Source organism: Rutidosis leptorrhynchoides, chromosome 9 (assembly GCF_046630445.1).
Source record: "Rutidosis leptorrhynchoides isolate AG116_Rl617_1_P2 chromosome 9, CSIRO_AGI_Rlap_v1, whole genome shotgun sequence".
Lineage (NCBI taxonomy): Eukaryota > Viridiplantae > Streptophyta > Magnoliopsida > Asterales > Asteraceae > Rutidosis > Rutidosis leptorrhynchoides.
The window spans coordinates 316,900,313-316,925,975 of NC_092341.1; the positions used below are offsets into that span (position 1 = coordinate 316,900,313).

Below are 25,663 nucleotides of genomic sequence, written 5' to 3' on the forward strand. Positions count from 1 at the left end.
TTGGGCTTTATTTGGCTTAACTTGTTATAATTGGAACTTGGGCTTGTTTTAAGCTAATGGACTCTTGAACTTGGGCTTATAAGCCCACCCTATATTTATTAATGGACCTTTAGCCCACCCTTGCAACTTGTAATACCATTTAACATGTAACTAGTTAGTTACTTCCTTTAGAATCTTGTTATCATATAATCCCCATGTAAGCACCCTTATTACCCCACTTTTGTAAGACTTTACACACTAGTGACCAACAAACAAAGCCATCCTCCCTCCCCCACCCAAAAACCGTCGGCTAGGAGCCCTCTAAGGGGTGTTTTGACTTCATTTTTTTCTTCATTACTCTCACTTGTATGCTCTCTCAAAAACACACACACTTTACTTGCAAATTCCCTCAAACTTTCTTCTCTTTTTCTCTCATACTTGTAAGTGTTTGAAACAACTTCTTTCTTTCTCTTTTTCTTTCAAAAACCGTGTGCCTTGTGCTCTAAATCATCATCATCATACTTTGTTTCTTTTAATCTTTTGTTACTTGTAGATTGATTACTTGTTATTGTTAGTTTGTTTCATGAAATTGTTAGTTAATCTTACTTAGTTCCAAGAATCTAACTTCCTAGTCTTGATTCTTCATAATATCTTGTATTCATCAAGAACACAAGAACTAAACTTACTAGTTTATGTTCTACATATATTGTTTCAAAAGATATAAGTTCATTGTTGTTGAAATCATACTTGTAAGTCATGGAAGTAAACTTAAAGTTTACTTTACTTAAAGATCAACTTTGGTTGAATCTTTAAAGTATGAGCAACCCTTGAACTAATTACTTGTTTAATTAACTTGTTTCTTTATTTTATACACTTTAATTTCATGTAGTTAGTTTATATGGTCAAGTACTACAAGTTAGTCTTGATCTCATATCTCTTGAACAAATTAAGTTAACTTTGAAAGTTCAAGAACACACAAATAAGTTTTCCTTAAATATAACTTTGGATCTAGACTTTTGAGTCTTGGATCTTCAAGATCAAACTAAGAACTATGTTCTACTACTTATGATCTTGATTAGTTAGTTTACTTTCAAGTTTGTAACTTGTTATTAGCTTTAAAGTCCATGTATGTGTTAGATCTAAGACCTTGATGCAACTTTGGTTCATCAAACTTCATACAACTCTTAAGTGAGTTGTGCTTCATGTCTTAGACTTGCACATGGGTTATGATGGTCAAGACTTGTTTAAGATGATGTAGATACATCAATGAGTTGTACACTTGAAGCTATATGCATCAAGGATGAGAACCATGATGAACATCAAGCACCAAGACCACCGGAACCCTTTTAAACTCACTGCTTCTGTCCAAAACCTACTGAACTGATGCTTCTGGAACAGACCAGTAGACCTGGGCTGTTCTAACCTTGATTTTTAGATAGAACTTTTCGAGTAGATAACTTTTCATATAGGACTCGTCTTAATCCGAGTTACGGTTTAGGATTTATGGCCCTCCGATCGTTACTATGTCCTTTAACGTTGTGCAGAAATTTCTGACCTACTCGCACTTAGACCGTCGCCACGGTCAAACGAAGACGAGTTTGCTACTGTAAATTTTACCACATTTAAGGGACTCATAGACGGAGCCATGGCCACTGGTCTCACCTTAATTCAGTAAGGGTAGAGGCCGTGGTGACTGACTGAAGTCAGACTTTGTTTTAAACTACTTTCATAAACGAAACCTACCTTACGCCTTTTGTTTAATGATGAATGATGATGACCCTTAAGACCTTAATTACATACTTTTAAACCTATTAAGACGATTTACTGACTTAGTACTATTTGACTTAGGTTGAGGACTTCGGACCATTTACTTGCACACCTTTCCCGACTACTACTTTACCGCTACATATCATTGTGAGTTATAGCATTCCCTTTTTACTTTAACTTATTTTGGGAACTGAGAATACATGCGGATTTTATGTTTTACATACTAGGCACGAGTACTTAAACTTATATATGTGTGGGTTATACAACGGCAGAAACATTCCCTTTAGCTCGGTAACGTTTAATCATTGGTTTTTGAACCGTGAACGCGAATCTTAGATATGGATCCATAGGGTTTGACATCCCCACTCGGGCTAGTAGCGCTAGCATTTAACGAGTGTTTAATACTTCGTAAACATACGCACTTGCCAAGTGTACTTTCAGGGGGTATAAACGTTAAGTTAGTTACCAAGTGCCCACGGTTAACATATACTTTATCATACTGTTTTGAAACGCTCTTTGTAGCACTGAAATCTCGTGGCCTACCTTACATACTGTTATACTTAAACTATAGCTCACCAACCGTTGTGTTGACGTTTTTAAGCATGTATTTCTCAGGTGCTTGAGGTTGCTTCCGCAGTGTACTAGTCGTGCTGTAGAACCCGCTGCTTAGAGTTGTTATCGCATGACTACTTATCTTGCATTCAAACTTATTTTCTTTTGAAACTATGTTATGTAACGACCTTTGGGGTCACGTACACTTATTTATTTGCTTCTACTTAGTGAAGCATGCTTTTGAAATGTAAAACATTTGATGTCGGTTATGACATCACCTTTTTATCGTGAATGCAACTTCTTTAATTACAGCATATAGTACTTAACCTTGTAATGATCCTGTTGTTGATGATTCGTACACGATGGATTTGTACGGGGCATCACATTTGGTATCAGAGCATTGTTTGTAGGGAATTAGGTTGCATTAGTGAGTCTAAGACCGACCCGAGTAGGATTCACTAATAGGACTAATCTACAACTTGCTAGTTTACTTGTTTCCGCTGAGCTTACTACATGCTAATGCTTACTTTTTCTGCTATATGCCGTATGCTACTACATGATTTCACTACTGCATGATATTACTTGCTTTCGATTGCATGCTACTTCTGTACGATTCGTTATTATTGCCATGCTACTTATTGTTATACATGATTTAAACTGTTGGCCTATTATTTGCTTGCTTTATGACATACTGACATGGAAAATTTATTTTTCCTTGTTCAGATGTCGGATATTCCACCTGCTGGCATTTCGGGCAGTACAGACTCAGACCCCGTCGCCCTACCTACTGCTACACCTGCTGCTGCTACTGCCGATACACCGGCCCCGACACCCACTAGTGATCCCGGCGCTTCTACTTCCGGAGCTGGTACTAGTGCACCTGCCCCAGTGTCTGCTCCCGGACCCTCGAGGTCACAGCCCCGCATTGGTGGTATTGAGATCCCCGCGGAGTTCGGGGAAGGGCCGTTTCGTAACCACATGCGCACGCCTTGCCGACGCACTCCCGACGGACGTTTAGTCGTGATTCCGCCAGGCAGACACCGACAGATGTTGGCCGCCTTCGGACGCTTTGGATTACCAGCTCAGCCACCAGTGTCACCACCACACGATTCGGATGACTCATCATCCACCGATTCTTCATCATCAGACGACTCCAGCGATGATGAGGATCCTGCTGATAGACCTATTCAGGCACCCTCCACCCCGTCGAAGAAGCGGTACCGTTCCGACGGCACCGTCATTCCAGGGGTGAATGGAGGTCGTGCTTTTACTGACGCTTTTGGCCATCGTCGTAGGGTTACTGCTCGTAAACGAGTTGTGCCATACCCTGCCGACCCACAGATACGTAAGGTTCCCCGTTACGTATTGATTATTCCTGGAACCGTATCACCTAGATTTAGATACGGACCACTTACATCTAGGGACGTACCGTCTACATCCGGAGCCGGACCATCTACATCAGCACCACCGGCACCACCCGCCCCACCTGCACCGCCTGCCCCACCAGCTCCCTCTAACGAGGAACTGATGAGGGAGACTGAGACTCTCCGAGCTCGAGTCACTGAGCTCGAGGAGCAGTTGGCTTGAGGAGCAGTTCACCCGCCTTCACCGTAGGACCTTGTATTTAGATTTCATGATGTAATCTAGATATAGTTTCATGTATTTCATATGTATTGTACGAACTTATTCAGATGTATGAAACTTATTATTATTAATGAATGGAACTTTGCGTTATTTAATTCTTGCACGATGTTCTATTTACATTGTTGTACGATGATTCTGTGGTATTTGTACCTAGATGCATTATTTAATAACATGTGATGTTTTGATTCCATGTTGGTTACTATGTACTATATTACTACATATCGAATGCTAGGTTTTGACTTGGGTCAAAATTTTTGTTTAGAATATCATGGCTAACGGAAGATCCACACCTACCGCTGCCCAGATTGAGGACATGATCAACGAACGGGTCGCTGCAGCCCTAGCAGAAAGAAATCTCGAAGCTCCACCGCCACCACCACCGGTTATTCCACCCGTTCGAAATGGGTGTACATACAAGGAATTCCAGAGCTGCAAACCGCATAACTTCAGCGGCACCGAGGGACCAGTTGGTCTCACCAGATGGTTCGAAAAACTTGAATCAGTATTCCGAGTTAGCAACTGTTCGGAGGACAATAAGACCAAGTTTGCATCTTGCACGCTATCAGACGGCGCGCTAACGTGGTGGAACGCGTTAGCTCAAGCGAAAGGTATCGATGAGGCGTATGCTACGCCATGGGAGGAATTCAAGGCGGCTATGATTGATGAGTATTGTCCGAGAACCGAAATTCAGAAGATGGAAATCGAATTTATGCAGTTAAAGGCCGTAGGGAACGACCTTAATAGTTACAACCGTAGGTTTTTGGAGTTGGCTCTTATGTGTCCGACCATGGTCACCCCCGAATTCAAGCGCATGGAGAAATACTTCTCGGGACTTCCTAAGTCCATCAAAGGAAATGTCACCTCATCCAAACCACCGAATGTTCCCGAAGCAATGCGCATGGCGCATACTCTCATGAATCAGATCCTTATTGATGAGCCGGAGAAGGCTAAGTTTGAAGCTGGTAGTAGCGAAAAGAGGAAATGGGATAACAACCACAACAACCACAACAACAATAACAACAACAGGGGTAGAAACTATGATCAAAACCCGGCGAAGCGACATGAAGGGTTCAGGCAAAACAACAACAACCCCAACCCCAACAACAACAACTCCAACCCGAACTACAAAGGAACCTTACCACAATGCAAGCGGTGCTACAAGCACCACACCGGGTATTGTAATGCTGTTTGTGAGAAGTGCAAGAAGAGCGGGCACATCGGTAAAGACTGCAAGACTACCACGATGACAGGGAGGCCGAACACCAACGGGCCGAAAAAGTGTTACGAATGCGGGCAGACGGGCCATTTCAGAAACGAGTGCCCGAACAAACGAAAGGATGGCGGACCACCCCGAGGTAGAGCCTTCAATGTTAATGCAAGAGATGCACGCGATAACCCCGACTTGGTGACAGGTATATTCAAAATCAACAATCTTTTAGCTTCTGTCTTGTTTGATACTGGTGCGGATAGAAGTTATGTATGTAGACATTTTTGCGATAAGATTAATTGGTCATTAGTCCCGTTAAAAGAAAGTATGCTTGTCGAGGTCGCAAATGGAAAACTTGAAAAAGTTGACCACATTAGTCGAGGAGCTATTATCAACATAGCTGGTGCAGATTTCGAAATTGATTTGATACCCATCAAACTGGAAAGTTTTGACGTGATCGTTGGTATGGATTGGTTGAGCAAGATAAAGGTCGATATTATCTGTGGAGATAAAGCACTTCGCATACCACAAGGAGATGACGAACCACTGGTTATCTATGGAGAGAGATGTACCTCGAAGTTGAACCTCATTAGTTGCGTGAAAGCGCAAAAGATTATGAAGAAGGGACGTTTTGCTGTCCTAGCACATGTGAAAGCGGTAGAAACTGAGGAGAAGAGCGTGAATGACGTTCGAATTGTGAACGAATTCTCTGATGTCTTCCCAGAAGAATTGCCTGGATTGTCGCCGCAGAGAGCCGTAGAGTTTCAGATTGATTTAGTGCCAGTAGCAGCACCTGTAGCTCGCGCACCTTATAGACTCGCACCTTCCGAGATGCAAGAATTACAGAGTCAACTACAAGAGCTGTTAGATCGTGGATTTATTCAACCAAGTTTCTCGCCTTGGGGCGCACCTGTGTTGTTTGTGAAGAAGAAGGATGGATCCTTCCGTATGTGTATCGACTACCGTGAGCTCAACAAATTGACAATCAAGAATCGGTATCCTCTTCCGCGAATTGATGATCTTTTTGATCAACTACAAGGATCGAGCGTTTATTCAAAGATCGATTTGCGATCCGGCTATCACCAGTTGAGGGTGAAGGAAAGTGACGTGATGAAGACTGCATTCAGAACCCATTATGGTCATTATGAGTTCCTCGTGATGCCATTCGGTTTGACAAATGCACCTGTCGTGTTCATGGACCTCATGAATCGGGTCTGCAAGCCTTACTTGGACAAGTTTGTTATCGTCTTCATAGATGATATCCTCATCTACTCTAAGAGCGAAAAAGAACATGAGCAACATCTCCGACTAGTACTTGAACTCTTGAGACAAGAACAACTTTATGCCAAATTCTCCAAGTGTGAATTTTGGTTGAAGGAAGTACAGTTTCTGGGTCATGTTGTGAGCGACCAGGGTATCAAAGTTGACCCCGCCAAGATTGAAGCTATCAGCAAGTGGGAGACCCCCACTACTCCAACGCATATTCGCCAATTCCTAGGTCTCGCCGGTTATTACCGAAGATTCATCGAAGGATTTTCTCTGATTGCGCGTCCTTTGACCGCGCTGACTCACAAGGGCAAGAAGTTCATTTGGGAACCCGCACACGAATCAGCATTCCAAACTTTGAAGAAGAAGTTAACCTCCGCACCTATCCTATCACTTCCTGAAGGCAGTGACGACTTTGTTGTTTATTGTGATGCATCGAAGAGCGGTTTTGGTTGTGTACTGATGCAACGATCAAAGTTTATTGCCTATGCCTCCCGCCAATTGAAGATTCACGAGCGGAACTACACTACACATGATCTTGAACTTGGAGCCGTTGTCTTTGCACTCAAATTGTGGAGACATTATTTGTATGGAACTAAGAGCACTATCTTCACCGACCACAAGAGTCTCCAGCACATCTTTGATCAGAAGCAACTGAATATGAGATAGCGTCGATGGATCGAGACGCTCAACGACTATGATTGTGAACTCCGTTATCACCCTGGCAAGGCCAATGTTGTAGCTGACGCTTTAAGCTGAAAGGAGAGGACGTCACCTCTTCGTGTTAGGGCTCTGAACATCACCATCCATTCGAACCTCAACAGCCAGATCAGAGTAGCCCAAGTTGAGGCTCTCAAGGAGGAGAACATATCTTACGAACATTTGAACATACTTGTCTCTCGATTCGAGGTTAGGGAGTCTGGACTCCGATGTTATGCCGGAAGAATTTGGGTACCTCTTTATGGAGATCTACGGAACCTGATACTTGATGAAGCACACAAGTCGAGATATTCGATTCATCCTGGAGCGGGAAAAATGTACCACGACCTTAAAGAACAGTATTGGTGGCCGAATCTTAAGAAGGACGTTGCGACTTATGTTGGTAAGTGTTTGACTTGCTCGAAGGTTAAAGCCGAGCATCAGAGACCTTCTGGTTTACTTCAGCAGCCGAAAATCCCATAATGGAAGTGGGAAAGGATCACAATGGATTTCATTACTAAGCTACCAAAGACGGTGGGCGGATACGATACTATTTGGGTTATTGTTGACCGCCTTACCAAATCTGCACACTTTCTAGCGATGAAGGAAACTGATACAATGGAAAGACTTGCTCAATTATACATTAAGGAGGTTGTATCTCGTCATGGTGTACCTTTATCGATCATCTCAGATCGCGATTCCCGTTTTGCTTCTAGATTTTGGCGTTCTTTGCAAGAAGCCATGGGAACTCGTCTCGACATGAGCACTGCTTATCATCCCCAGACTGACGGGCAAAGTGAGCGAACGATTCAGACCTTGGAGGACATGCTGCGTGCATGTGTCATTGATTTTGGAAAGGCCTGGGAAAGGCATTTGCCACTCGCCAAATTCTCGTACAACAACAGTTATCACTCTAGCATTAATGTTGCACCTTTTGAAGCATTGTATGGCCGTAAGTTCCGATCTCCTATTTGTTGGGCCGAAGTAGGCGAAAAGCAAATCACCGGACCCGAGGTAGTCCACGAAACGACGGAGAAGATTGCTCAGATTCAAGCTAGACTTAAGACTGCCCGTGACCGCCAAAAGAGTTATGCCGATCTTAAACGTAAGGACTTTGAATTTAATGTTGGTGATCGTGTAATGTTGAAGGTTGCACCTTGGAAAGGTGTGATTCGTTTTGGAAAACGTGGAAAGTTGATCCCACGATACATTGGTCCTTTCGAGATCTTGGAACGTGTTGGACCAGTTGCATACCGTTTGGATCTACCAGCACAATTGAGCTCAGTTCATCCTACCTTCCATGTGTCAAACTTGAAGAAGCGTCTTGCTGCACCTGAACTTATCATACCATTGGAAGAACTTACTATTGACGACAAACTCCACTTTGTGGAAGAACCAGTTGAGATTATGGATCGTGAGATCAAAACTTTGAAATGCAACAAGATTCCGATCGTCCGAGTGCGATGGAATGCCAAACGAGGACCTGAGTTTACTTGGGAACGAGAGGATCAAATGATGCGGAAGTATCCTCACCTTTTCCCGACTCCTCCATCTACCTCAGCTTAAATTTCGGGACGAAATTTTCTTTAACAGGTGGGTAATGTAACGACCCTGGAATTTCCAACGTTTATTTATTAATAATTACTATTATTAATACGTGTGATTAAACGAATGTATGTTATTACATTTACATGTTACCATGATTGCCCGTACTTGACTTTAATTGCCCGAAACGTCTTTGTGACACCCGGAACTTCACGAATAATATTTTCAAGTATTATTTACATTCATGATTAATTTTATTAATCATTTTAATTAACTATGGTGACTAGTTAGTTACTTGGGCTTTATTTGGCTTAACTTGTTATAATTGGAACTTGGGCTTGTTTTAAGCTAATGGACTCTTGAACTTGGGCTTATAAGCCCACCCTACATTTATTAATGGACCTTTAGCCCACCCTTGCAACTTGTAAGTACCATTTAACATGTAACTAGTTAGTTACTTCCTTTAGAATCTTGTTATCATATAATCCCCATGTAAGCACCCTTATTACCCCACTTTTGTAAGACTTTACACACTAGTGACCAACAAACAAAGCCATCCTCCCTCCCCCACCCAAAAACCGTCGGCTAGGAGCCCTCTAAGGGGTGTTTTGACTTCATTTTTTTCTTCATTACTCTCACTTGTATGCTCTCTCAAAAACACACACACTTTACTTGCAAATTCCCTCAAACTTTCTTCTCTTTTTCTCTCATACTTGTAAGTGTTTGAAACAACTTCTTTCTTTCTCTTTTTCTTTCAAAAACCGTGGGCCTTGTGCTCTAAATCATCATCATCATACTTTGTTTCTTTTAATCTTTTGTTACTTGTATATTGATTACTTGTTATTGTTAGTTTGTTTCATGAAATTGTTAGTTAATCTTCCTTAGTTCCAAGAATCTAACTTCCTAGTCTTGATTCTTCATAATATCTTGTATTCATCAAGAACACAAGAACTAAACTTACTAGTTTATGTTCTACATATATTGTTTCAAAAGATATAAGTTCATTGTTGTTGAAATCATACTTGTAAGTCATGGAAGTAAACTTAAAGTTTACTTTACTTAAAGATCAACTTTGGTTGAATCTTTAAAGTATGAGCAACCCTTGAACTAATTACTTGTTTAATTAACTTGTTTCTTTATTTTATACACTTTAATTTCATGTAGTTAGTTTATATGGTCAAGTACTACAAGTTAGTCTTGATCTCATATCTCTTGAACAAATTAAGTTAACTTTGAAAGTTCAAGAACACACAAATAAGTTTTCCTTAAATATAACTTTGGATCTAGACTTTTGAGTCTTGGATCTTCAAGATCAAACTAAGAACTATGTTCTACTACTTATGATCTTGATTAGTTAGTTTACTTTCAAGTTTGTAACTTGTTATTAGCTTTAAAGTCCATGTATGTGTTAGATCTAAGACCTTGATGCAACTTTGGTTCATCAAACTTCATACAACTCTTAAGTGAGTTGTGCTTCATGTCTTAGACTTGCACATGGGTTATGATGGTCAAGACTTGGTTAAGATGATGTAGATACATCAATGAGTTGTACACTTGAAGCTATATGCATCAAGGATGAGAACCATGATGAACATCAAGCACCAAGACCACCGGAACCCTTTTAAACTCACTGCTTCTGTCCAAAACCTACTGACCTGATGCTTCTGGAACAGACCAGTAGACCTGGGCTGTTCTAACCTTGATTTTTAGATAGAACTTTTCGAGTAGATAACTTTTCATATAGGACTCGTCTTAATCCGAGTTACGGTTTAGGATTTATGGCCCTCCGATCGTTACTATGTCCTTTAACGTTGTGCAGAAATTTCTGACCTACTCGCACTTAGACCGTCGCCACGGTCAAACGAAGACGAGTTTGCTTCTGTAAATTTTACCACACTTAAGGGACTCATAGACGGAGCCATGGCCACTGGTCTCACCTTAATTCAGTAAGGGTAGAGGCCGTGGTGACTGACTGAATTCAGACTTTGTTTTAAACTACTTTCATAAACGAAACCTACCTTACGCCTTTTGTTTAATGATGAATGATGATGACCCTTAAGACCTTAATTACATACTTTTAAACCTATTAAGACGATTTACTGACTTAGTACTATTTGACTTAGGTTGAGGACTTCGGACCATTTACTTGCACACCTTTCCCGACTACTACTTTACCGCTACATATCATTGTGAGTTATAGCATTCCCTTTTTACTTTAACTTATTTTGGGAACTGAGAATACATGCGGATTTTATGTTTTACATACTAGGCACGAGTACTTAAACTTATATATGTGTGGGTTATACAACGGCAGAAACATTCCCTTTAGCTCGGTAACGTTTAATCATTGGTTTTTGAACCGTGAACGCGAATCTTAGATATGGATCCATAGGGTTTGACATCCCCACTCGGGCTAGTAGCGCTAGCATTTAACGAGTGTTTAATACTTCGTAAACATACGCACTTGCCAAGTGTACTTTCAGGGGGTATAAACGTTAAGTTAGTTACCAAGTGCCCACGGTTAACATATACTTTATCATACTGTTTTGAAACGCTCTTTGTAGCACTGAAATCTCGTGGCCTACCTTACATACTGTTATACTTAAACTATAGCTCACCAACCGTTGTGTTGACGTTTTTAAGCATGTATTTCTCAGGTGCTTGAGGTTGCTTCCGCAGTGTACTAGTCGTGCTGTAGAACCCGCTGCTTAGAGTTGTTATCGCATGACTACTTATCTTGCATTCAAACTTATTTACTTTTGAAACTATGTTATGTAACGACCTTTGGGGTCACGTACACTTATTTATTTGCTTCTACTTAGTGAAGCATGCTTTTGAAATGTAAAACATTTGATGTCGGTTATGACATCACCTTTTTATCGTGAATGCAACTTCTTTAATTACAACATATAGTACTTAACCTTGTAATGATCCTGTTGTTGATGATTCGTACACGATGGATTTGTACGGGGCATCACACTAATCCATATACCAACGACCAAAAACACCTACAAACACTTTCATTCTTCAATTTTCTTCATCTAATTGATCTCTCTCAAGTTCTATCTTCAAGTTCTAAGTGTTCTTCATAAATTCTACAAGTTCTAGTTTCATAAAATCAAGAATACTTCCAAGTTTACTAGCTTACTTCCAATCTTGTAAAGTGATCATCCAACCTCAAGAAATCCGTGTTGTTTACAGTAAGATATCATTCTAAATCAAGGTAATACTCATATACAAACTTTGATTCAATTTCTATAACTATAACAATCTTATTTCGAGTTATAATCTTACTTGAACTTGTTTTCGTGTCATGATTCTGCTTCGAAAACTTTCAAGCCATCCAAGGATCCTTTGAAGCTAGATCTATTTTTCTCATTTCCAGTAGGTTTATCCACAAAACTTGAGGTAGTAATGATGTTCATAACATCATTCGATTTATACATATAAACCTATCTTATTCGAAGATTTAAACTTGTAATCACTAGAACATAGTTTAGTTAATTCTAAACTTGTTCGCAAACAAAGTTAATCCTTCTAATTTGACTTTTAAAATCAACTAAACACATGTTCTATATCTATATGATATGCTAACTTAATAATTTAAAACCTGGAAACACGAAGAACACCGTAAAACCGGACATACGTCGTTGTAGTAACACCGCGGGCTATTTTGGGTTAGTTAATTAAAAACTATGATAAACTTTGATTTAAAAGTTGTTCTTCTGGAAAAATGATTTTTCTTATGAACATGAAACTATATCCAAAAATCATGGTTAAACTCAAAGTGAAAGTATGTTTTTCAAAATGGTCATCAAGATGTCGTTCTTTCGACGGAAATGACTACCTCTTTAGTAAATGACATGTAACCTGTATTTCCGACTATAAACTTATACTTTTTCTGTTTAGTTTCATAAATTACAGTTCATTATGAAACCATAGCAACTTGAATCACTCAAAACGGATTTAAAACGAAGAAGTTATGGGTAAAACAAGATTGGAAAATTTTACTTGTTGTAGCTACGAAAATTTTATAACAAATCTATATTAATCATATCCTAGCTAACTTATATTGTATTATACATGTATTCTAACATATATTATGTAATCTTGGGATACCATCGACACGTATACAATGTTTTGACATATCATATCGACCCATGTATATATATTATTTGGAACAACCATAGACACTCTATATGCGGTAATGCTCGAGTTAGCTATACAGGATTGAGGTTGATTCCAAAAATATATATACTTTGAGTTGTGATCTAGCCTGAGATGTGTATACACTGGGTCGTGGATTGATTCAAGATAATATGTATTAATTTATTTCTGTACATCTAACTGTGGACAACTAGTTGTAGGTTACTAACGAGGACAACTGACTTAATGAACTTAAATCATTAAAACGTAATAAAAATTGTTGTGAATATATTTCGATCATACTTTGATGTATATGTACATATTGTTATAGGTTCGTGAATCGACCAGTGGCCAAGTCTTATTTTTCGACGAAGGAAAAATCTGTGAAAGTGAGTTATAGTCCCATTTTTAAAAATCTAATATTTTTTGGATGAGAATACATGCAGTTTTATAAATGTTTTACAAAATAGACACAAGTATGCGAAACTACATTCTATGGTTGGATTATTAAACCGAATATCGCCCTTCAAGTCTGGTAACCTAAGAATTAGGGAAATGACCTCTAATTGACGCGAATCCTAAAGATAGATCTATTGGGCTTAACAACCCCCATTCAGGTTATGGATGGTTTAGTACTTCGAGATTATTATACAGACGAGAGGTTCTGTTTTGGGGATATTCTATGCATTAAGTTAACGTCGGTTACCAGGTGTTCAACATATGAATGAATTTTTATCTCTATGCAGTTTGCGAAATGCCTGATATGAGATGTATATTTATGGAAAAATGAAATCTTGTGGTCTATTATTATGATTTGATAATATATAGGTTAAACCTATAACTCACCAACATTTTTGTTGACGTTTTTAGCATGTATATTCTTAGGTGATTATTAAGAGCTTCCGCTGTTGCATACTAAAATAAGGACAAGATTTGGAGTCCATGCTTGTATGATATTGTGTAAAAACTGCATTCAAGAAACTTATTTTGATGTAATATATTTTTATTGTAAACTATTATGTAATGGTCGTGTGTAAACGGTATATTTTAGATTATCATTATTTGATAATCTACGTAATGCTTTTTAAACCTTTATCGATAAAATAAAGGTTATGAATGTTTTAAAAATGAATGCAGTCTTTGAAAAACATCTCATATAGAGGTCAAAACCTCGCGACGAAATCCATTAATATGGAACGTTTATAGTCAATATGAACGGGACATTTCATTTTTCATTTACGGAATACCTTGCAGTGTACATGAATTGCTAGGCACTCGATGTTTCTGCGCAAATCTTGTGATCACAACTCACAAGTTGTCTATAACTCTATATGAAACATGGTTGACCCCAAAATACACCTAAATGATTAAGTATTGATGTTGTTTATTGATTGTTGGATCTTAAAGTATTCCAATCTTGTTTACTACTGTAGTATAGAGCCAGTCAGAACTCGCAGCATCTAGCATGTAAATTTAAGTAATAAAAAACAATAATTCATATAAATTTACAGAAATACCATATGTGAACAATTCTGACTACAACAAACTATAAAGAACAGAGAAAACAAGAGAAGAAATTTAATTATAGTACGCATTATACGACACAATGAGTTCATACAATATACATGTATACACATATACGTGTATATATATATATATATATATATATATATATATATATATATATATATATATATATATATATATATATATATATATATATATATATATATGGGCAGGATCAATGGGGAAGTAACCAATCGGGGGGAAGCAAAATTTTTTTTTTTTCGTTTTATTTGAATTTTTTTTTCCCGGCATCAAGATCACACGAAAATATGAACATTTAGAAGAGACACTTCGTGATGAATGTTATTATTTAGGCGGAAAAACGATCGACAAAAATAACATTCAAGATAATATTGTTCGTGAAGAATATGAACGTTTTTTTTTCCATGTTTTGTGAAGTAAAATTTAGCCCAATTTAGAGTTTAGGGTTTAGGGTTTAGGGTTTAGGGTTTGGTGTTTGGTGTTTTGGGTTTATTCCATAAACTCAAAACACCAAACCCTAAACCCTAAACTCTAAACCGTTCGTGTTAAAAACTCAATCTAAATCCTAAATCTAAACCCTAAATCTAAACCCTAAATTTCTAAACCCTATAAACCCTAATATCTAAACCCCAATAGCTAAAATTTCAAAATACGCTCGAAAAACACGATAATTGTTATATATTACTTCTTATAGCGTTTTTCCGCCAAAATAAAAACATTTATCACAAAGTGTCTCTACTAAATGTTCATATTTTCATCTCATCTATAATGTTCGTGAACAAAGTTTTTAAAAAAACGAAGAAAAAAAAAAGTTTTTGCTTCCCCCCGCTTCCCCCCGAATGGTTACTTCCCTCTTGATCCTACCAATATATATATATATATATATATATATATATATATATATATATATATATATATATATATATATATATATATATATATATATATAATATACAATTAGAAATATAGCATAAGTATATATCCAGAAGTACCTGACCATAAATTTAACAATCTGCAAGTTTGACCTCTAAAGGTTTGACCTAGTCAAACAATCTACAGCTGCACCCTACAGGTTTGACCTAGTCAAATAATTTATACCGGTTTGACCTAGGCAAACTATATCCCTAAACACGTATCAATGATATAAACAGCAGAAAATGCAGAATTATAATCAATTAACCTAAATAAACTTACCATTGAGTATACATATCGAGAACAACAGTCTTATCACCGGCGGCATTAACGATCGGCCAAAACGTATCCTTATCAACTTCCGTAACCACACCGACAACCACAGCCGGACCGGAAGTCTCCAAGCTCGATCTCACCGCCATCGTAGAACTAATTTTTCTACTAGATTTACTACTCGCAAAATTGACTGTCCGGCAACCGTCTCCGGTGACGGTCGTGTGTTTTGCCGGCCATGAAGAGAGTGAACGAAATGAAAACGTCTCCGACGCCGGAGCAATTGGCCGGGAAATGTGATGAAATTGTAACGCCATTGTTAGCGATTGGAAAATAGCAATCGTTGAGTTAATTTGAAATGATGTTCTGAAAATATGTGACGGAGGAAACTCGGTAGTATGATATGTTGTATAAAAGACGATTTTACCCTTGATGGTGATCGATTTGATGCGAATATACGAGGGTTTATCGGGGATAAGATGTTTTGTGGTTACCATGAAGCCTAAGAACACAGTACCAATGATTTCTTTTTTAAATAACCGCAAACTGATATAAAAAATAAAACGTTATAAAACAAACTTCAACTAAAAGATACATACATGCATTTTTGTGGTTAGAGACGTTTTTTTTTTTTTTTTTTTTTTTTTTTTTTTGCAAAGCAAGCAATATATTAACCAACCAAACGATTACCATTATCTCGATTACAGCCCGAAAATTTGCAGCTAAGCAAAAGCAAAGACTATACAAAAAGGGTATTTAAGAGAACATCTATAAGAGTTACAAAGGAGTCATTAGCCTATACCGGTCCTAATGTTTGACGCAGAGACGAAGAAGCCCGGATTTATCAGCCACTGGTGCCATTCCAACGATGATTTCTTTAAGCGTTTGGAAATCCAGCCGAAACTTACCGATTGAATGTTTGTTAAAATCTTTTGAGGCATCCAAATATGATTTTTGAACACCACTTCATTCCTCGCTTTCCATAACATATAACAGGTTACCCACTTTAAACTTTGTCAAATAATCTTTCCGTTCGACGTTGGAGCAGGAATTAAGGAGTCTGCGTCGAAAATTTGGTTGATTGTAAGAGATGGAATGCATGGCAGATTCCACCAGCTTAGCACTTGATTCCAAATTTCCAAGACTTTAGGACATTGCGATAGAATGTGCTATGCAGTCTCCGTTTCGATCAAGCATAAGGGGCACAAAGTTGAGTCTAAATCGATTCCTCTTTTTTCTAATTCAATCCTTACCGGGATCCTTTTTTGCCTTGCCCTCCAAACGAAGATTTCTACTTTTAATGGGATTGCCTTGTTACGTAGAGTTTCACCCGAATTTGAATGAGATGATGATGATCTTTTTATGTCTATCAAATTCGACATCGTTTTTGTTTTGTAGAAACCTTCTGTGTCCAAAGACCATCTCCATTTGTCCTCCTCTTTTGTTTTTAAAGAGACGTTTTCTCTTTAAAAACGTTCGTTTTGTATGAAAACTGTGTAAAGTAAGACTAAATTATACGGAGTAAGTAAAAAGTATGAGGTACAACTATAAAGTAAAAAAAGTATAATATAATGATAAAATTTCTTAAATTATGTATTTTCTATTTGTAGACTATTAATATGAGACGAAGGAAGTACTTGAGACTATAAATAAAAATTTAATTAATTAATACCGAGTAATAGAGTAACTTTTGCATTGTTTTCTTATGTAGGTTTGTTAATGGGTGAGAAAAATTAGCGGGGTATCTATTTTATGACAATAATAATACTCAATTTTATACGTGTAAGATATGTGAGAGGTAAGATGTAGACAGTAGTTTCTCTATCTGAGAAACAGAGGGAAATCATTTTTTCCATCCTAAGTAGAGCACGAGTCTCCATTCACGAGTAAGAAAAAAAATCTTCTTTCATTATACTCGAGAGTAAAGAGACTGCTTCCCAAACGACCTCCGGCTAAAAAAACTAAAAACATAAAGATACTGAGTATACAATAACAACAAAACTCAATCCCACAAAAGTGGGGTATTGAGAAGTTAAAATGTAGACAATCCTTCGATATCCTATAATAAGTCTCTTTAGCCAACCAACTTTAATACAATACGTCACGTCCTCATCTATCCTCATTGATTTGTGTAGTGTCGAGTCTAGGTATCCAAAGGAATTTTGAGGGTGTAAGATCTTGTCCTCAATGGATACATTCACTCCATCAAAGTGGCCATCTCCACTCTTTTGAAAATCACACCTAAGATATTTTGTCTGTCATCTGTAATTCATAGACTATTTTGTTCTAAGGTCTCCCTCCATTGCCCCATCTTTTATTTAGCTCCTCTTTGGATTCAGATACCAGTACAATATCGTCCGCAAAGATTAGCACAATATCACCTATTTTATGATAGGCGAGTAAATTTGTGAAATCTTGTATGTATGGATATAAGTAAAATGTGTATTGGCTAAAATGGTGTACTAGTTGACATGTCCTAGGTGGGTCATATGTATATTTACTACTCCATTATGGGTAAAACTCTAACCGTCAATTCATATGGCCATTTCAACTTACACACAAGTATACGCTTACATTTTATTTATATTCACTATTTACTCACAAGTATAAAGGACTTTATAATACTAATTTGGCGAGCTTTGAGCTTATTTATGTTGTTGAAGTATTAATTCCCTACAAGATAAATGCTGAGTACCCACGATTTTTACCCACAAATACTCACTTGTGGGTATAAAGTCACAGTGCCTACGAATTTAGGACGTTTACGCACGAATTTGATTAGTGGGTAATCGACTGAAATTTTGTAGTGTAATGTCACAACCCATTTATCTTATGGCCCAATCCACTAAGATTGTGGCCCAATATACCCAAATCAAGGAAGGCCCAAGAAACTTATGGAAGCTCTCTAGATCTTTTACATTGCTTCTTCCATTGAATGATATGGAATGTCCATAGAAATATCTAGACACATGTATATACTTGAAACTTCTAGTACTTAGATCATAGCCATTGATTTAGTTTCATCTTAGCCATCCATTTTGATGTAAGAGTAGTATAAATAGGGGTGGCCTCATTTGGCACACCACACCTCAAAACTCAAGTATTCTCTCTTGTAAAGCTTTCATAATCAATATAAGAATTTTCTTTGAGTTCCCACTTGTTCTCTATTTTGTTCTCTTTTAGTCACTTGAATCATTGAAAGGTCCGAGCTAGGCTGACTTAGTAGAGACTAAGTGTCGCACGGTGAGCTTATCAAGATAAGTCCGTGACAGTAAGCTATAATGAAAACGATGATACCATAGATATGTTTATATAGTGAAGTTGTAAAATGAATTTAAAACTGTCAAAAATAATTTTATTAGCTTTATTTATTTATTACGGAGTATTGATTATTTTGATGAGCTACATCAACATGATAAAAATATACACGAGAAGCTTTAATCTCATTGGTCTTTATAGACAAAATTGCATGAAGGGTCCCTGTGGTATGTTCAAAATTATAGCCGAAGTCCAAAAGAATTTTTTTAACTTGAGGAGTCACTGTGGTATGCATTTGTTTCATGGGAAGTCCAATTTACTAACTTCTATCTTACCGTTAAGTCATTGCACATGAATTTCACATGAGGGTACAATGGTCATTTGATCTCTTTCCATTCTCCTTTAATACGTACTTAATTTGTACATCTACCTACCATTTTATTACATCTTCATCTTCAACCTTTTAATTTCACAAATCCTAAAATGTAAAAAATAAATAGAACACACCCACCAACATCCATCTACCATCCATCTTCAATTAATCCTATCTCATTCCCAATTTCATCTTCTTCCCTAATTTTAAAACCTAAATTTTACATACTATTTTATTCATAGATTTGTAAATTTGTTGCACAATTTGTAATGCCAATTTCAGTGGGTAAGCTTGAGAAACTAATAGAAGCAAACCCACTGGTCCTAAACCCATGATTCGTAAAAATCCACAATTTATAAAACTCATTATGTAAAACCAATTTGTAAAACACAATGGCGAGTTCCAGTAATTCCTACGGCGAAATCGAAAGATGAGACGTAAAGTTTTCTTTTGTTACAATTGTTCCGGCAATTTGTTGTAGTTGTTCTGGCGAGCACTTACTGAATTTCATTTCATTGTTACAGTTGTTGCGGTGAATTTTTACAGAATTTCGTTCACTGTTACAGTTATCCCAACGAGTTCCATTAATTCCGACAAGTTCGTTCCAAAGAAATGAAGTATTTAATTTGCTTGAGATCAAGTGGAAATTTTTTAAATACTCAGATCTATAAACAATTCTATAGTGTGTTCCTATTAGGTTTTGAAGTTAAATCCAAGCTTTCATAGATATAAATCTATCGTTGTCATTGTTATGATTATGTTGGAATGTGTTATGTATTTGGTTTTGAATCTGTGACTTTGAATTAATTTGTTGTGTTGAGGAAAAAGATAGAGGGTGAAGCAGGTATGAGTAACATAGAAAGGGAAGGGAAAAGAAAATTTAAAAAGAATTTTAAAAAATAAACTGACCATTTTACCCTCACACGCACTGCACATGATGAGATTTAACTGATAGATCTGACGTCTATTAGTGACTTGGACTCCCGGTGAAACAAATGCATACCATAGTGACCTCCCGTCAAAAAATTTCTTTTGGACTCCAGTTGTAGTTTTGAACATACCACAGGGACCCCCCGTGTAATTTTGTCGTCTTTCTAGCATTTCTAATAGCATGCTTCATTCGAAATCACCATTTTAATAAATTAATTTCTACTACGTATCTTCTTTTTCTCCATTTATTTTTCCTTACTATTCCTTTTACTTCATTTCTCCGTATGTTATTTTCTTTCTCTACCCCTTACTTTTTAAGTGATAACATTAAGTTTAGTGTTCCCTGCTATTCAATTCCCTCTTTCCTCCCAACGTTCACAAGCTACCAAAAAAGTGTCATTATCTTGCCCGTAACAATTCATCAATTCTGGTGATTATAAGTAGTCACCACCACTACCTTTTTACTTGATTTTTCCTACCGATCCGAACGAGACCAGTCCCGCCGGCGTCGGAGATCCCACGCGCCGCCAAGAACAACCGTCAGAGGTGGGTTTTTCCGGTCGATTTTCAAGGTTTTCCGGCATAATCCCGGCGAGTGAGCAATCACAGCTTTCATAACAGGCTCTAGAATGTTTTTCCGCTTAGGAAAGTACCACCCTTTGTGCTTTGCCGCAACACCTCCGCCAACTGCCGTCGCCGCTGCCTGTTATCGGAAATCAACCTTTCCGGCCGGTGATGATTACCTCTCTCTATTTATCTTCTTGTTAGCTGCTAGTTGATCTCCTGCTTGGTTATTTATACTTGTCTATAATATACCCATACATATTATTCATTATTCATATATTTATATACCACTGTCTGTCTAGTTGTAATTGTAATTTATATAGTAATATTATAACATACATTTATATATCCATTTTTAGTTCTAAATATTATAAATTACAATTTACAGTATACGAATTTAACTTATTCATATTTTTAGTTTGTACTAGGTCATCTTTTTAGTGTATAAAGTAATATAGATCCTACGCATACTTATGGTCATTTGAGGTCATGTTCTCCTAATTTAGGGGCGGGTAGGACTAGAGGTGAAGCGACCCGTCCTTATCCATCCGGACGAAGTCCATATCGATTACAAACGATTCACAATAGTTGGTTACATCGCGAGGTATTTGACCTCTATATGATACATTTTACAAACATTGCATTCGTTTTAAAAGACAAACTTTCATTACATCGAAAGTTGACAGGCATGCATACCATTTCATAATATATCCAACTATAATTGACTTAATAATAATCTTGATGAACTTGACGACTCGAATGCAACGTCTTTTGAAATATGCCATGAATGACTCCGAGTAATATCTTTAAAATGAGCAAATGCACAGCGGAAGATTTCTTTCATACCTGAGAATAAACATGCTTTCAAGTGTCAACCAAAAGGTTGGTGAATTCATTAGTTTATCATAACAATCATTTTCATTAATTTAATATACCACAAGATTTTCATTTTTCCATAAACATCATCTCATATCAGGCATTTCGCAAACTGCATAGAGATAAAAATCATTCATATGGTGAATGCTTGATAACCGAACTAACAGGATGCATATATAATATCCCCATCACTCCGGGACTCTCATCGGACATGATAATCGAAGTACTAAAGCATTCGTAACCCGAATGGGACGTGTCAAGGTCCATAGATCTATCTTTAGGATTCGCGTCAATTAGGGGTCATTTTCCTAATTCTTAGGCTACCAAGCTAAAAGGGGCATATTCGATTTCGATAATCCAACCATAGAATGTAGTTTCGATTACTTGTTTCTATTTCGTAAAACATTTATAAAAGCAGCGCATGTATTCTCAGTCCCAAAAATATATACTGCAAAAGCATTTAAAAAGTGAGCAAATGAAACTCACAATACTGTATTTTGTAGTAAAAATACATATGACGTTACTGAACAATGCAGGGTTGGTCTTGGATTCACGAACCTATATCATTTGTATATTTATTAATATACGTAATTGTAGTCGAACAATATATATATAAATTTATTATATCTTTAATTTATATATTACGAATGTTTAATTTGTGTATATATATTCATAATGATTAATACTTATATAGTTATATTAATATATCCATATTTATATATATAATTGTTTAGTGTTATATTAACAATCAATAGTTTGTTATATGTAAGTATTTATATAATTAATATTAATAGGTTTTCTATATGTAGTTATGTAAATATTAATATAATTATAATATATGTAAGAAGTACATTTTATGCATAGAATATTTATTTGTTTAAAAAGAATAGTTTTGATAATAATAATAAAAGTAATGTTAGTAATAATAAAAGTAATGATAATAATGATTTGATGAAAATGTCAGTTTTCATAAAAATAATACTTTTAATAAAATTGGCGATTTATAATAAGGATGATTTTATCAGAAGTTGTAATAGTCATATTAATGATAATACCAATATTAATGTTAAATGATAATTCTAAAATTTTAACAATAATACTTTTAATGATATTGATAAGGATAACAATAATAATAATAACAATATTAATGATAATATATTAATAATAACAATAATCTTAATCATAATAATAATAAAAATAATTATTCTATTAATAGTTATATTATTAATAATAACTAGGATAATAATACTAATTAGAGTAATGATAGTAATAACATTGAATAATAATACTAATAATAATAATAATATCAAGTAATAATAATACCTTAATCAAATTGGGTTTTGGCCCAACAGAAAACGAATTTTCGGCCCAACCTCAAATCCCACCTCTGCAACAATCATAAATGGCCCAAAACAGCAGCCCACAATCATTTAGTTAACTGATCTGTTTAGTAAAAAAAAAAATATATAACGCGATGTTCTTCCCCAAAACTGATAAACGCCAAAACAGATCGAGAAAAGCAGAAGCAAAAACGCAGAATAAATCACAGTTCATGGGACCTTCGGTTCTTCAATTGATCAATCGATTAAGCAACAATCATCGAGGTATAACAGATCAACGATTTATCATTATCATCGTTCGAGCATCAATCAACACAAATAACAGTTCATCAATATTAATCTTCATCATATCAGGATCATCATCTTATCATCCTTCATCGATTGATCAGGTAATCGGTTCATCAATTGATCAAATGAGTTATTGGTTCATTGATATTTTCTTAATTTCTTCATCCATTTATATATATATACTGTATTTTTAATTGGATTGTAAACGAGCTGTAATAAATGGTGTTCTTGAAGGGTTTAGTGATAATCAATTATAGTTAATGAATTGCTGGTGGTTTCAGTTATTAATTGCAGCAATAGCGAATAACATAGAACAAACAATGGCATATGTTCTTTGATTGAATAGAAATTAGGAGGCAGTAATATGTGATAGGCTAAGTGGGTATCGATAGGGGTGTTCAGGGTGATTTAGAAATAGCTATATAATTACAGGAGCTGCAGGTCATATAATTTGGTAATCGAACAAGAACCTGATACAAAATAGTGGCAGCTGCAAGTATATGATGGCTTTAGGTATCGAACGGTAGGAATAGAAGTAGTTGGTTTAGTTCTTGGGTGCTAGTTGAACATAACACAACTGCAGCAGCAGTCTGCAGCAATTTGTTCGTAGCAGAAATAAACAGAAAAAAAAATAGTTACTCACAGTGGGGTTGTGGTGGTTGCCATGTATATTTAAACATGTATCGTATATATAGAGAATAGATGATTGGTTTGTTTGATTCAAAACAACAAGTATAAACTGCAGCAGGAGTTTCATAAGAATGAGTGGTGATTATGTGGTGTGTTGGAGGTGATGGCAGGGGGTTTGGGGTGGTCATGGTTATCGGTCAAGAGTGGGAGATTATGGTATAGAGTTGTGATGGTTGTGAGTTGACCAAGAGAAGAAGAAACAGTAAGCTTCACTGCAGCTTGTAAATGGTGGAGTTGGTGATAATTCGAGCTAGAGCTATGCACCTCTTATGTGCATATATATATAATTTATATTATGATAAAGCAAAACAATAATGCATACTAATGAATACAAATTCAGTTCACTGATTACAATTTGTGTGGTGTAGGCGATTCCAAAAGTGAAAAAGAAGACAAGTTGTGTTTGTTATTTTGTGGCAGTGTGAATCCCACAATTTCTTTGGACAACTAGTAATCCAACAAACAAGAAAAGACAACGGATGTGTTTGCTTTGTTTTCTTTTTTATTTTTTTATTTTATTTTATTTTTATTTTTTTTATATCTACACCCAAAATTTAGAGAAAGTGAAAGGTTCACAAGAATGCGATGTTTATCATGATTGACGTAAATTAGAAAATAAGGGATCCAAGGTTTTGCTTAATACCGAATCACTTTAGTCCATGATAGTACTTGAACTATTTACTTTCATAATTTTGTTGTTAATTATAAATTACATTAACTATCCCTTTTACTAAAACTCAACTAAAGATAGTGAACCTCATTTCATTCACATGTCACGTCTACACAGTCACAAGGATGGCTAAGTGACATTTCTTACAATAGAGAATTCAATCGTTAGTAAATTCTAACAAGAACCGGATACAAGTACTAAATAATAATTTCTATAAAGCTTAACTTAAGATAATCATGGTTTTATACACATTAAATGAAACTAATTTTAATTGTAAAATGCTATATACGTTCGAAGTAAAATATATGTACCCCTTATAATGTATGGAGTAATAAATTTCAAACTAAAAAAAATAAGAATATTTTTAATAAGTCTAAATTTTACATAACTTTATTATGGACTAACGTTAATTTTTATATTTTCTTAAATTCGAATTAACTTATTTAAATAATGGTCGAATGATCAGCGTGTTAATATCATCTAGTAATTAAATTCAAAATACATTATATTTTTATATATATATGTTTTTAATAATAGTTTTAATTATATATAAATTTTAATTTTCATAATAACTAAATCATAGAATTGTTTATTAGTATTCTTTAAATCGATATATATAATTATTTATATATATAATTATTTATATATACATATCTATGTACATAGTTGTTCGCGAATCGTCGAGAATAGTCGAAAATCAATTGAATACATGAAAACAGTTCGAAAATTTTGAGACTCAACATTACAGACTATGCTTATCGTGTCGAGATCATATAAGTTTAAGTTTAAATTTGGTCGGAAATTTTTGGGTCGTCACAGTACCTACCCGTTAAAGAAATTTCGTCCCGAAATTTGAGTGAGGTGGTCATTGCTAACAATAAAAATGTTTTCATGACCAATATGAGTTGATAATTAGAGGTTTATCATCATTGAATAATAATGATAAAATAATTCGATTATTCTAAGGATACGAATGAAGCTATTGCAAAAGAGTGAATTGAAGAAAAATAAGATTTTCCTTAGCTTTTGACGTAAACAGGGTTGAATTTAGAAAATAAGGTGCATCTTAACTTTTGACGTAGTCAGGGTTGAATTCCGGAATTCAAGGGATTTAAAGAAAATCTTCGAAATCTGAG

General features: G+C 36.0%; 1 protein-coding gene across 1 annotated transcript in view; it reads right to left on the reverse strand.

Annotated features, from left to right (window-relative positions):
• Positions 1 to 16,063, reverse strand: part of LOC139866522 (thioredoxin F-type, chloroplastic-like) — a 51,862-nt gene extending 35,799 nt beyond the window's left edge. Inside the window, exon 1 of the mRNA XM_071854775.1 lies at positions 15,548 to 16,063. Within this exon, the coding sequence (XP_071710876.1) occupies positions 15,548 to 16,035 (488 nt within the window). The 5' untranslated portion in view covers positions 16,036 to 16,063. The remainder of the gene's footprint in view (positions 1 to 15,547) is intronic.
• Between the last annotated feature and the right edge of the window lie 9,600 nt (positions 16,064 to 25,663).